The sequence below is a fragment of the Narcine bancroftii genome, chromosome 2 (assembly GCF_036971445.1).
Source record: "Narcine bancroftii isolate sNarBan1 chromosome 2, sNarBan1.hap1, whole genome shotgun sequence".
Classification (NCBI taxonomy): domain Eukaryota; kingdom Metazoa; phylum Chordata; class Chondrichthyes; order Torpediniformes; family Narcinidae; genus Narcine; species Narcine bancroftii.
In genome coordinates, this window is record NC_091470.1 from 281,701,388 (window position 1) to 281,714,020 (window position 12,633).

The following is a 12,633-nucleotide window of genomic DNA, read 5'->3' on the forward strand; positions in this document are numbered from 1 at the left end:
TCTTTATGCATGAAATTAACAGTAAAAGTTTGTCCTTCAAATCAATATTTGCCATATAAATAAAGCTTAATGCATTGTAGAAGTGGGGCTCTGTCCATAGAAAACTACAGCACAGTACAGGCTGACCTATATATTCCTTTCTTTTAAAAATATTTTTATTAATATTTTACAATGTAAACAAACAGTACAATTATACAATATGCTATAAGATTTGAAAAAAAAGTGAAATTTTCATAATAAGGAAATCCAGAGCATACTCATGTCAATTAAGTAAAATTTAACAACAAAAAACCCCATGAGGAGAAAAAAATAAAAAAATTTCAAGACCCTTCTAAGCAAGGTTGCAAATTGACATGTATGAATCAAGTGACAAACAACTTGGAGAGGGACAGCACAATGCCAAAATTCCAGAAAATACTTATTCTTGAGATTATGATAATAGTCCATAAATTGGCCCCATGTCTTTTGGAATTTAATATTTGAATCCTTGATAGCATATCTGATTTTTTTTCCAAACCTATATAGTTTTACCAAAGAAAACAAAAAACAAAATATACTAGACTTTTCCTACGTCATAATCCTCTTTTTCTTTCATCCACGTGCCTGAATCTCTTAAATGCCCCTAATGTTTCAGCCTCCACCACCATCCCTGGCAAGGCATTCCAGGCACCCACAACTCTGTGTATAATTTTTTTTTAAATGCCCCTGATGTCTCCCCTAAACTCTCTTCCCTTCAGTTTGTAGAGATGACCTCTGGTGTTTGTTATTCCTGTCCTGGGGGAAAAGGTGCTGGTTGTCCACTCTATCTATGTTATCGTAATTTTGTAGACCTCTAAGTCTCCTCTCATCCTTCTTTGCTCCAAAGAGAAAAGACCCAACTCTTCCAATCCAGACAATATCCTTGTAAATCTCATATGTGCCCTCTTCATAGCTTCCACATCCTTCCTATAATAAGGTGACCAGAACTGAATATAAGTGTGGTTTCACCAGAGATTTGTATACTTGGAACATGACCTCTCTACTCTTGAACTCAATCCCCCATTAATGAAGCACAGTATCACATAGGCCACCTTAACTATCCTATCAATCTGCATGCAGCCTTGAGAGATGGACCTTAAGGTCCCTCTATTCTTCCACATTCATAAGTAACCTTGTTCTCACCCTTCTGATTTGACCTTCCAAAATGCATCACCTCACACTTATCTGAATTAAATGCCATCTGCCACTTTTCTGCCCAACTCCACATCTTGTCTATATCCTTTTGTAACTCACGACAACCTTCAGCGCGATCCACTACTCTTCAAACCTTTTATCATCTGCAAACTTACTTCCGCCTCTTCACTTAATTCATTTATAAAAAAATCATAAAAAGCATGTGTCCAAGAACAGATTCCTGCAGAACCCCACTAGTCACTGACCTCCAGGCAGAATACTTTCCATCCACTAATACTCTCTGCTTTTTACTAAAATTCATATAAAACACTTCTACCACCCTGTCATCATCCACAAAGCTCCCACCACCAGGTTCAGGACAGCTGGTACCTCTCCACCATCAGACTCCCCAACAAAAAACTCAGTCAGAGACTCATTTAAGGACTCTTGAGTACTTTATTGATTTAAAAAAAATTCTTTCTGTATTGCACAGTTAGTTTGTTTACATTTGTATCTGTTTATAGTTCTTGTTTACCTCTGTACGTTGTGTACAGTTTTTGTTTGGACTAATAAGTGGTAATTATGCCTCGCCTGCAGGAAAAAGAATCTCATGTATGTACTCTGTCAATAAATCTGAATTTCTTTTGTAACCTCAAAAACTCGATTAGGCTTGTGAGGCACCACCTTCCCCTCACAAAGGTATGCTCACTATCCCCGAGAATACTGAATTTCTTCAAATGCTTGTAAATCCTTCTCATAAGAATCCTCTCCAATAGTTTGCCCACCACTGATGTGTGACTCACTGGTCTGTAATTCTTGGGATTCTCCCCATTACCTTTTTTAAACAAGGGGACCACAGTTGCCATTCTCCAATTCTCCAGCATCTCTCCTATGGCCAAAGAGGATGCAAATATAATTACCAACCCCTCAGCAATCTCTTCCCTCCCTTCCCATTGCAACTGGGGTATATCTTATCCAGTCCCAGGGGTTTATCAACCTTAATCTTTTTTTAAGAAGATCCAGCACTTCCTTTTTCCTAATCTCAACACGAGCCTGTTTTATTCTGACCTCCCCTTAACCAAGGTTCTTTTCTTTCATGCTTACTGAAGCGAAGTATTAATTTAGGACCTTCCAATGTCCTCTGCCTCCAAGCATATTGCCGGCGTTATTTTTAAGCAGCCCCACCTTCTCGTCATCTTTCTGTTCTTCACATATAAATAGAACAGTTAGGGTTTTCCTAAATCCTACTTAATCTTACCTGCCAAGTCCTTCTCATGCCCCCTTTGAGCTTTCCTAAGTTCTTTCTTAAGTTCCTTCCTGGCTATCGTACAATTCTCATGAACCTTCCTGCTTCCTAAATCTAATGTATGCTTCCTACTTCCTCTTAACTAGCTACCTCAACTGTTTTGTCAACTACAGTTTCCTTTTCTTACCATCTTTTCTATTTTTCAGTAGGACAAACTTATCCTGAACCCTGCATAAATGGTCCCTAAAAATCTTCCACATTACGTCTGTTCTTCCTTCTGTGAACATCTGTTCCTAATTTACTCTCCCTAGTTTCTGCCTCATCCCATCATAATTAGCCTTCTCCAATTAAATACTTCCACATTTTGTCTGCTTTTATCCTTATTCATAGCTATTGCTAAAATTCAGGGAGTTGTGGTCACTATCTTCGAAATGCTTCCCCCAATGAGAGATCTGCCCAGGTTCATTTCCCAATAATAGATCAGCCAGGCCCATCCACTAGTCGGCTGTTCCTATACTGTGTCAGGAATCCTTTTTCAACACACCTGACAAATTTTGCCCCACCTACCTCTCTTGCAGTCAGGAGGTGCCAGTCAACATCATGGAAGATGAAGTCTCCCATGACAACAACCCTGTAATTTCTGCACTATTCCTACTTGTCTTTTCCTCGGTGTTGAGGGCTATTTAAGGGGCCTATTAACTACTCCCAGTTCAGTAATTGCTCCTTTCTCTGACCAGTAATGCTACTCCTCCCCACCCCTCCCACCACCCTCCTCTCTGATCTTCCATCCTATTCCTTTTAAAACACCTAAGTGGTACCTACATTAGCCAATCCTGTCCTTCTACCAGCCAATTCTCTGTAATAGCCACAACATCATCACTCCACATACTGATCATAACTCCATATACTAAGTTCATATCCTTTATACCTAATACTCCTTGCAGTGAAATAGACATATTTCAAACCCTCTTAACTGACTACGTTTATGCTTCCTCCCCTGCCTCTCCTTCCTCAAACTCACATGTTGCATCGTGCTTTTTGCCTTCTGCCCTATTCTCTGCACTCACATTCTGGTTGTTTAAACCCTCCCCTACAGCTCTAGCAAACGTGCCTGCCAGGATATTGGTCCCTCCAGTTCATGTGCAGCCTGTCCTTTTTATACAAGTTAGACCTATCCCAATGATCCACAAATGTGAACCCCTGCACCAACTCTTTACACGCATTTATCTGCCACAACTTCCTATTCCTACACTCATTGGCATGTGGCCCAGGCAGCAATCCTGAGATTGCAACCTTTGAGGTCCTGCTTTTCAGCTTCCATCCTAACTCCCTATATTCCCTCTTCAGGACCTCATCCCTACTTCTTTCTATATTATTGGTTCCAATGTGGACCACAACAGCTGGCTGCTCACCCTCCTGCTTGAAAATGTTGTGGATTAGATCAGAGTTGCCCTGACTTCAGCACCTGGGAGGCAACATTCCATGCGGGAGCCTCAATCTCATTCACTGAGTTTGTATAACTAGCAAATCCCCAATTACTATCATTCTCATCTACTCCCTCTCTTCTCTTCTGAGCTGAAGGTCCAGACTCTCTGCCAAAGGTGTGATCACTACAGTTTGTCCCTGCTAGCTCATTTCTTCTCTTCCCCCACCCCCCCCCCCCCCCAACAGTATACAAAATTATATACAGGTATTCATTATTGAGGGGAATGGCTACATCAGTGCTCTGCACTGTCTTCCTATTCCCCTTCCCTCTCCTAACAGTCACCCAGCTACCTGACTTTTGAGGCTGGACTTTCTCCCTGAAGCTCCTGTCTATAACCCTCTTTGCCTCCTGAATGATCCAGCGTTCATCCGGCTTCAATTCCTTAACTCAGTCTGTCAGGAGCTGCAGCTGGATGCACCCCTTGCAGGTCAGGGAAAATTGTGCTCATCCAGATCTCCCACATCCTGCATTCAGAGCATTCCACTGCCCTAGCTGCCATCTCTATTACCTATTCTTTGTTTATATGCAAAGACCTTCCCTTAGCTTACCTGAAAAAGCTCATCAGCCTTTTCTCACCAAATCCTTGAACCAAGGCCTCACTTTCCCACTCCTACACTATGCCACTCACATGCTGCCCACTCTGCTTGAGCTTTCCCTCTTTCTGATTGTTACTGCCCCTTATCTTTAGCACTCCAACCAATCACCGGTCTGTCTAATGTTTAAATTGTCCTCCACTTCCTTTTTAAAGTTACTTACACAAAGCCTGGTCCCAACACCCTGGTCTCCAAGTCCTCGCTCCTCCTCTCTCCATGGCAGTCCTGACACTTAACACATTTTATTCAAGTGCTCAACATTTACTCCTTTGAAGAAGCATCAAAACTTGGAGGCTGCACCATTGGCTCCCCACATGCTTTCAAAGCATTTCTCCTTGTAGTACTTGATTTTTATTTAAAACTAAATTATAGGTTAGAATTTCCCCCATGTGGGAATAATTGCCCACGTGTCCCTTTCACTGAACTAAGCCCACTCTGAAACCTGCAAAAATAGGATAGTTGGGCTTTTTTTTTTACAGTGCTTTAAATTGTAGTCATTTATCATACTTTTTTTGAAACTGGCTCTCTGCATAGAAGTGTTAATTAGAACTCACTTGAATTGAAACTTCTTGTGATCTTATTTCATCTTTGGAAGGAGTTGGGGTACAATAACCAAAGCACTGAACCATGTTCATGACTGTATGCTTTGTCACATCTATTTTGAGAAGGTGCTTTACAGCAGTTTATCTTGGGGTGGATATTGTTTTAGCTGCAAATCAAGCCTGTTTAAATATCAAGTAAAAGTAATGTTTTGCAATGAACTGGGAACATTAATTGACACAAAGAAAGACATGTTTTGTGACAGTAATGAGCCTTGTCATTCAGCAGCAGTGCAATACTTGTTGTGGCTTAAATTAGAATGGAGACTTAATGCTTACTTTCCATGCATTGGTGAGATTTGGTGCAGATGGTTGTACACTGTATCATGAAAATGAATCTGTGCAATTTCCATTTGGAATTGAAATTCCTTATACAGTTCTATTGTTTGCTTCAAAATGAAAAGTTTTGATTCCAATATTTTGTCTCAAAATATAAGTAGTGTGGAATGCTGATAGACTTTTGAAAGAAAAGAGATTAGTAATCAGAAAATCTACCATGCTCATCACAATCCAGTCCAAGTAAAAGTGTGCTGTCAGTCTATGAATATTTTGGAGTGCATTGGGTCAGATGTGAAGATCTAATTGGGAGGAGGAGTATTCATAAATCCAACTATTCCAACATATCTCAATTGTTTTAAGAATGCAGATGTACAGAAACACAGTTGTTCTGTTTTGGTAAAGAGGTTTGGAAATGTGGATCTCTATTTTGTGTTTCTTGAATTTTTTTTTCATGAACTCTGATTTATTATTTTGTTCATCTCTGCATTTAAAAAAAGTTTAAAACACCTAATGTGTTGTCTTACCTCCAGATATTGGTACAGTAAAGCCCCTGTTATCTAGAATCCAAGCAACTGGCAAAAAAAAAATCAGAAAATAAGTAGGTAAAAAATACAGGTTTAAAATTAGTCTACCTCACAGTTAGTTTGCCAATCACACAACACACATTCTCAACCAACCAACATCAAAAAAAAAATCACTTACCTGATATCTACCAATTCCCTGATATCCAGCAGGGGTTTTACTGTACTTCAAAAGATGCCACTGGAGGGCAATAGACATCTTTGAATTACTTCAGAAATTTCTGCATGCAATTATTTGCTTTCATCTGTGGTAAAACCATTTTTTAATCTTCGATATTGGGAATAATTGGTGGAGCATAGCGTTCAAGTTTATTTATCATCCGATTACACAAGTGCATCTTGACGAAACAGCCTTCTATTGTGCAGACTTTGAGGTGTTGAGATGTGGGACAAGTATTTCTTAGACTACAATGTTGAAACAACAGTCAGAGAAACAACTGTTGGATCCACTAGATTATTGACTATAGATAACAAGAAATAAAGTAGATTCAAGTAGAACTTTAAGTGATTTTTAAGATTTGCATAATGGACTAAACTTGGGTTGCAATAAACTGCAGATAGACTCCATTAACGTGGAACAACCCTTTTAGTTTCTCAGTGATATTCTTTGGGTGTATTGGTTAAGGATGACTTGCACTTTGGCAGGTCTGTACTGGAGGAAGGTGTTTCGTCTCGATTGAGAAGGTTGCCTTTCCTCCCACAACCATCCCCTCCTCTTAAATACTACTGAAAATGTGACCTGTGGAAGCTGCTCGAATGAAGAACAAAGGTAGGGAAATCTAATATTTATTTGCTTTAATTTCTCTATGTATCAAAATTCCACTCCAATTTTAGGCTAATATTTATAACTAATTCTTTTTTTCAGCCAAACTATAAAAATAATTGATAACCTTTTACAAAAGCACATCCCCATATGGAACCAGAGAGGAAAATTTGCTTTGTTCTCCCACTGACCTGGTTGAGCTCTTCCTTGTATTACCCCTGTAGTCAACCTGAACTTCCTTCCTTCTGCAGTTTGTACAGGGTGTCCTTTGTTTTTCTTGCTGCATTATTTGTTCTGCTGGTTAAAAATGAAATTAAATCTTTGGTGAGAGGAGACGTTAGATCAGAAGATATAGAATCTCTCTGGACAGAATTAAGAGACTGTAAGGGTAAAAAAAAAATCCCAATAGGGAGTTGCATTCAGGCCTCCAAACAGTAGTGAGAATGTGGCATGTAATCTACAGAGGGAGGTATGTCAAAAGGGCCATGTTACATTAGTCATAGGGGTTGATTGGGGAAAAACCAGACTGATGCTGGATCCCAAGACAAGGAATTTATCAAATGCCTTCAGGATGGCTTCTTAGACCTGCTTGTAGCTGAGCCGACCAGGCAGATGTCAATTCTGGATTGGGTATTTTCTAATGAACCAGAGTTGATAAGGATTCCCTTTCCTTCAGCTCCCTTAGGAGGCAGTGATCATAATATGATAGAATGCAGTTTGAGAGGGAGAAACTTAAATCTGATGTGTCAGTATATGAGTGGAATAAAAGGAGCCTCAGAGGTATGAGAGTGGAACTGGACAAAGTTGAAGGAAAGGCACACTAGCAGGAAGATTGACATACCAGCAATTACTGGAGTATCTGCAAGAAATGTGGAAGGTGCAGGGCAGGTACGTTCCAAAAAAAAGAAATATTTGAATGGGAAAAATGACACTCAAAGCCAAAGTAAAAGCAAAAGAAAGGATACACAAGGAAGCAAAAATCAGTGGGAAGATAGAGGACTGGGAAACCTTTAAAAGCTCACAGAAGCCAACTAAGAAGGTAATTTAGGAAGGAAAAGATGAACATTGAAAGGAAGCTAGTAAATAATATCATAAAGAATATTAAATGCTTTTTTTAAAAAGAGTAAAAGAAAGAGATGTGTAGATCTAGGACCAGTAGAAAATGACACTGAAGAAATTGTAATGGGAGACAAGGAGATAGCAGAGGAACTAAATTAATATTTTGCATCACTGGAAGACATCAGCAGTATACCTGACTTTCAAGGGTGTCAGGGAAGAGAAGTGAGTGCAGTCACGATCACTAGAGAGAAAATGCTTGGGAATCTGAAAGGTCTAAGGGTAGTTAAGTCTCCCGGATCAAATGGAATTCATCCTCAGGTTCTAAAACAAAGTAGCTATAGAGATTGTAGAGGCATTGGTAATACACTTCCAATAATCAGTAGATTCTGGCATGGTTCTGGATTACTGGAAAATTGCAAAGGTCACTCCACTATTTAAAAAATGGAAGGAGGCAGCAGACAGGAAATTATAAACATCAGTGGTTAGAAAGTTATTGGAGTCGATTGATGAGATTATGGAGTGCCTGGAGGTGTATGACCAGATAGGCCAAAGTCAGCATGGTTTTGTTGAGGGAAATTCTTGCCTGACAAACCTACTGCATTTTTTGAGGAAACCACAAGCAGGCTAGACTTGTAGAGATGCAGTGGATATTGTATATTTGGACTTTCAAAAGGCCTTTTACAAGGTGAGGCACATGAGGTTTTTTAACAAGATGAGACTCCATGGAATTACAGGAGGGAAGAGAGCATGAGTGGAGCATTGGCTGATTGGCAGGAAACAGCGAAATAAAGGGATCCCATTCTGGTTGGCTTCCGGTTGGTTACCAGTGGTGTTCCACAAGGGTCGGTATTGGGGCCACTTATTTTTACATTGTTTGTTTGATTTGGATTGCGGAATAAATGGCTTTGTGCCCAAGTTTGCAGATGATACAAAGATCAGTGGAGGTATTGAAGCGGACTTGAGAATACTTGAAAACTAACACCAAGACTGTTGTAAATTTTCATTGTGCTTTATTATTGCCTTGCAAACCGCACAAACTCTTAAAGCAAGAGGCACTGCCATTTGCAACTAGTCTCACTGCAAGGGAGTCTGCCATGTATCTCACATGTTCCATATTTATAGACAAACTTCCAGCTTTCCATAACATTTCAACAGACATTCACAATCCTTTTTCCATACAAGCATGTTTCTTATGATTTGCTATATCAAGTCACATCCCTTAGCTATTGATTCAGTCTTTTACTGTCTTTGCCAAACAAGGAGATGTTCTTCACAATCAGCTTTAGCTTTGCTGAATCATCAACCTATTAGTTAAACAATGGAATACGCCCTGTTTCTCTATTTCTGCCATGACTCATATATCTCAGAGGGGCAGGTATGATGAGCAAATGGAGAGACTTGGATAGATTAGGAAAACAGGCAAAGAAGTGTCAAATGAAATATAATGTTGGAAAGTGTATGGTCATGCACTTTGCAGAATGAATAAAAGGCTATTCTTTGGATGGCGAGAAAATTCAAAATTCTGAAGTGCAAAGGGACTTGAGAGGCCTCCTGCAGGCTACCTAAAGATTGACATAGAGCTTTGTTACAGGTTATCTTATATAGTAAAACCTCGTTAGAATGCGGTAGTTGGGGTCCAAGATTTCATACTGCGTTACAGCTGAGTCGCGGAATAGATGCATATATGTCATGTTTCTGGAAGCAGGAAAACAGAATACTCTTGACTCAACCCCTATAATAAGACCTTTAAACTCCGCTATTAACATACACATCTTGTAAATGAGTCAAAAGAGTTCATTTTTGAGTTTGTGGCTGTTAGCCTGCCATCCTAAAATCAATGTTTGGGGTCCACAGACATCCGTGCTTATAAGAGATTCCATGGATTAATGAATCATGTTCTAACGAAGTTTCACTATATTTTATATTATATGTTAATATGCCTTTAAAAGAGATTTTGGGGATTCAGTGCAGGACACAACGAAACACATATCATTTAAAATGCAAGAGCTTTGGCTGAAGCTAGACATTCAGACACCAGTGATTTTCCAAAGACAATGAAACTGCTTTAGAAAGAATTTCAAAAGTAGGTGCAAATGAAACACTCCAGGCTCAAAGTGCTGATAGGATTTTTCAAGGATTGGGCTTTGGAGCCTCGGTGGGGAGAAGTGGGGGGGGGGGTGTTCTGTTTTTTTTACAACCAGAGAGAGAAAAAACACTCAAACAGGATTTCTCTGTTGGAGAGAGAGGACTAAATTCTGCAGTAGCTTTTGGAGGCTGCAACATGGCAAGCTGGCAGGCTTGTTGAAAACCCCATTTTGAAGACTGGTTGCGAGTTCTGAGTTTAGTCCGTTGAAAACCCTTTTAGTCCTTACAAGAGGAAATGGTTGGCTAGAGTGTTTCTCCTGAAATAAAGGAAACAAGAGGAACTCTGTGGTGTCCTGGAAGAAGAGGTTATCATTTGGAAAACTCATGATGGGGCAAGTTTCTTCAGCAAGACACTGAAGTGACTGATCAGAGGGAATCAATTTGTGTGTGTCCAATGAGCAACAAATATCTCTCTGAAGCCAACAAGAACCTTCCTGAGGTGTAACCATTTACCTTTAAGCACCAGAGCCTGGTGAAAATTCATAAATGTTAAATTCTGTGCACAGTATAAGAATTGCCTGATACCGGTGAACTTGAAAAAGTGAGATTGGACTATTAAAGCAAAGAACTTTCCTGAACATGTGCACATTACATACACGAGTGCTTAGAATTAAAAGGGGGTTAAGTTAGGTTAATTTAATAGTAAAAAGTTAAAAGTTTTATCCTGTTTTTATGTTTAAAGAAAATTAAAATCAACTTTTGTTTAAGTAACCATTTATCTGGGTGAATTTCTATTGCTGCTGGGTTTTGGGGTCCTTTGGACTCATAACAGCTTGAATAACACCTCCTCCTCCAACTGGGCACCCTCCAACTGGATGGCATTAATATTGAGTTCTCTGGCTGTCTCTCTCTCCCTTTTCCCTGGCTCTTTTTGCACAGACACAATAAATTCTCACCTCTCCCCTTGTATCCAATTAAAACCTTTTGTTGGGCTGGACTCCTACCCCAGCCAGCATTGTCTGTATTCTGAGATTTCCTGTTTTTTTTCTCTTTCTGTTTATTCCTTGAAGAAGGTCTCAGGCCTGAAACATCGGCATCATATCTTTTAAGGCGTGGACACACAAATCTTCTGTGTGCAACCAGCACATTCTGAGTAGTTCATTTAGTTTACTCTTGTGTGATCTCCTATTTCTACTTTTGTACAAATGATTCCAGGGTTTTTTTTGGATGTGAAAGCATTTTAACAATGAGGCTTACTGAGTTGCTCATGCTTATCCTATTGTGGGCATAGTGAGCTGGACTAACCTTAACTACTACCTTCAATGGAACGTGGAAGTGCAGAATACATTTAGAGCTAGATGCAAGTTTTTTTTGCTGCTGGACCCAGCACTCAGCCATGCTCCATAATGTATTGAAGGGCCAAATATGCTTAATTCCCATCCCCTCAGTATTGTGCCATAGATGCTTAGCATATCTTTCCCCACCTTCTTGAATCTGTGGATAGATAAACTAGTGGTTTGAAAACATTTCTCTTATTTAAACAGATTTATATCAGTAGTATATTTTTCAACTTAATGTTTCTGATTATAAAACAGATTTGGAAACTGGGAAAGGCATTCTGACAAAGTTTGGTTGAACGTAATCCAGACCGATGTCCAACAGAAAATGTGAATTTGTTTTGTATTCGATTGCTGACGATCATAGCATAAAACAATCAGAATTTCTGAAACCTGAGACTGCAGATATTGGAATCTGGAGCAATAAAGCAATTTGCTGGAGAAATTCAGTAGGTTTAACACCATCTGTAGCAGGGAAGAATTGTTGACATTTTGCACTTAGAAAGTTATAAAATTGATAGTTCATTCAATGACAAATAGGTCTTGTTTTTAAAGTAAAATCTCTAGCTCAAGGATTTAATACATTTTTTTGCATTTTTCATCAATGCAATGAAGCTTTAACACTACATGTAGGCATGTCCTTCAGTATAGAGTCCACAGTTGTTCAGTGGTTCTAGGTGTGGTGCCACCAGTACTCAAAAATTGCATCAAAATTGTCCTTGGGAATAAAAAACAATGTTTCATTAGCCTTGTTCATTCATTGCTGCCCTTGCACGTTAATGTTTTATGCACTTGGATCTTTCATTCTTGTAACATTTTGAACTCACTGCAGTTAAATTTGCTTATGTGTTCTTCCTTCTAAAAGATATCCTCAGATTTTCCCACAATATTCCAACTGCTGACCCATTCACAGGGACATGGGTAGGAAGGGTGATGAGGTCCTGCAAAGAGAGTGTAAGGAGTTGGGTGTGAAGTTGAAGGACCGGACTTCCAGGGTTGTGATCTTAGGCTTGCTATCTGTGCATGTGCTAATGAGGTTAGAACTGGGATGATAAGGCAGCTTAACACATGGTTAAAGAAATGGTGCAAGAGGGAAGGCTTCAGATTTACCAGGAAAGCTGATGAAGGAACAGCTGTGGATGTTGTCTACATGGACTTTAGTAATGTCTTTGAGATGGTCCCACATTTGCGATAAGTCAGGAAATTTCAGATGCTCAGTATTCATGGTAAGATAGTAAACTGGATTTGACATTTTTGTTCTTGATCTTCCAAAATATTCTATATGGAATTTAAACTGGAGGTGGGGGAGGATGTGCTTAAGGAGGAGATTGTTGAAGAAGAGCTGTCTTAAATATAATTTGGTCTGGTTGTGTGAGCATGGTTGGGTGAAGATTATTCCATGCTTTAATTGTGCGGGGGAAGAATTAATTGCTATACACATCTGTCTTGGAAG

The 12,633-nt window shown here is 39.4% G+C and overlaps 1 protein-coding gene across 11 annotated transcripts in view; it reads left to right on the forward strand.

Annotated features, from left to right (window-relative positions):
* The window catches only part of tpd52 (tumor protein D52), a 214,075-nt gene that overhangs the window by 51,700 nt on the left and 149,742 nt on the right, over window positions 1-12,633 (forward strand). For 2 of the 11 annotated variants that reach the window (XR_011352216.1, XM_069921152.1), the window contains exon 8: window positions 6,582-6,705. The exons of the other annotated variants lie outside the window; for them this stretch is intronic. Coding sequence is in view for 1 of the 2 variants with exons in the window: in XM_069921152.1 (XP_069777253.1) it covers window positions 6,582-6,666 (85 nt within the window). In the remaining variant the exon portion in view is untranslated. The remainder of the gene's footprint in view (window positions 1-6,581; window positions 6,706-12,633) is intronic. 11 annotated transcript variants of the gene reach the window in all.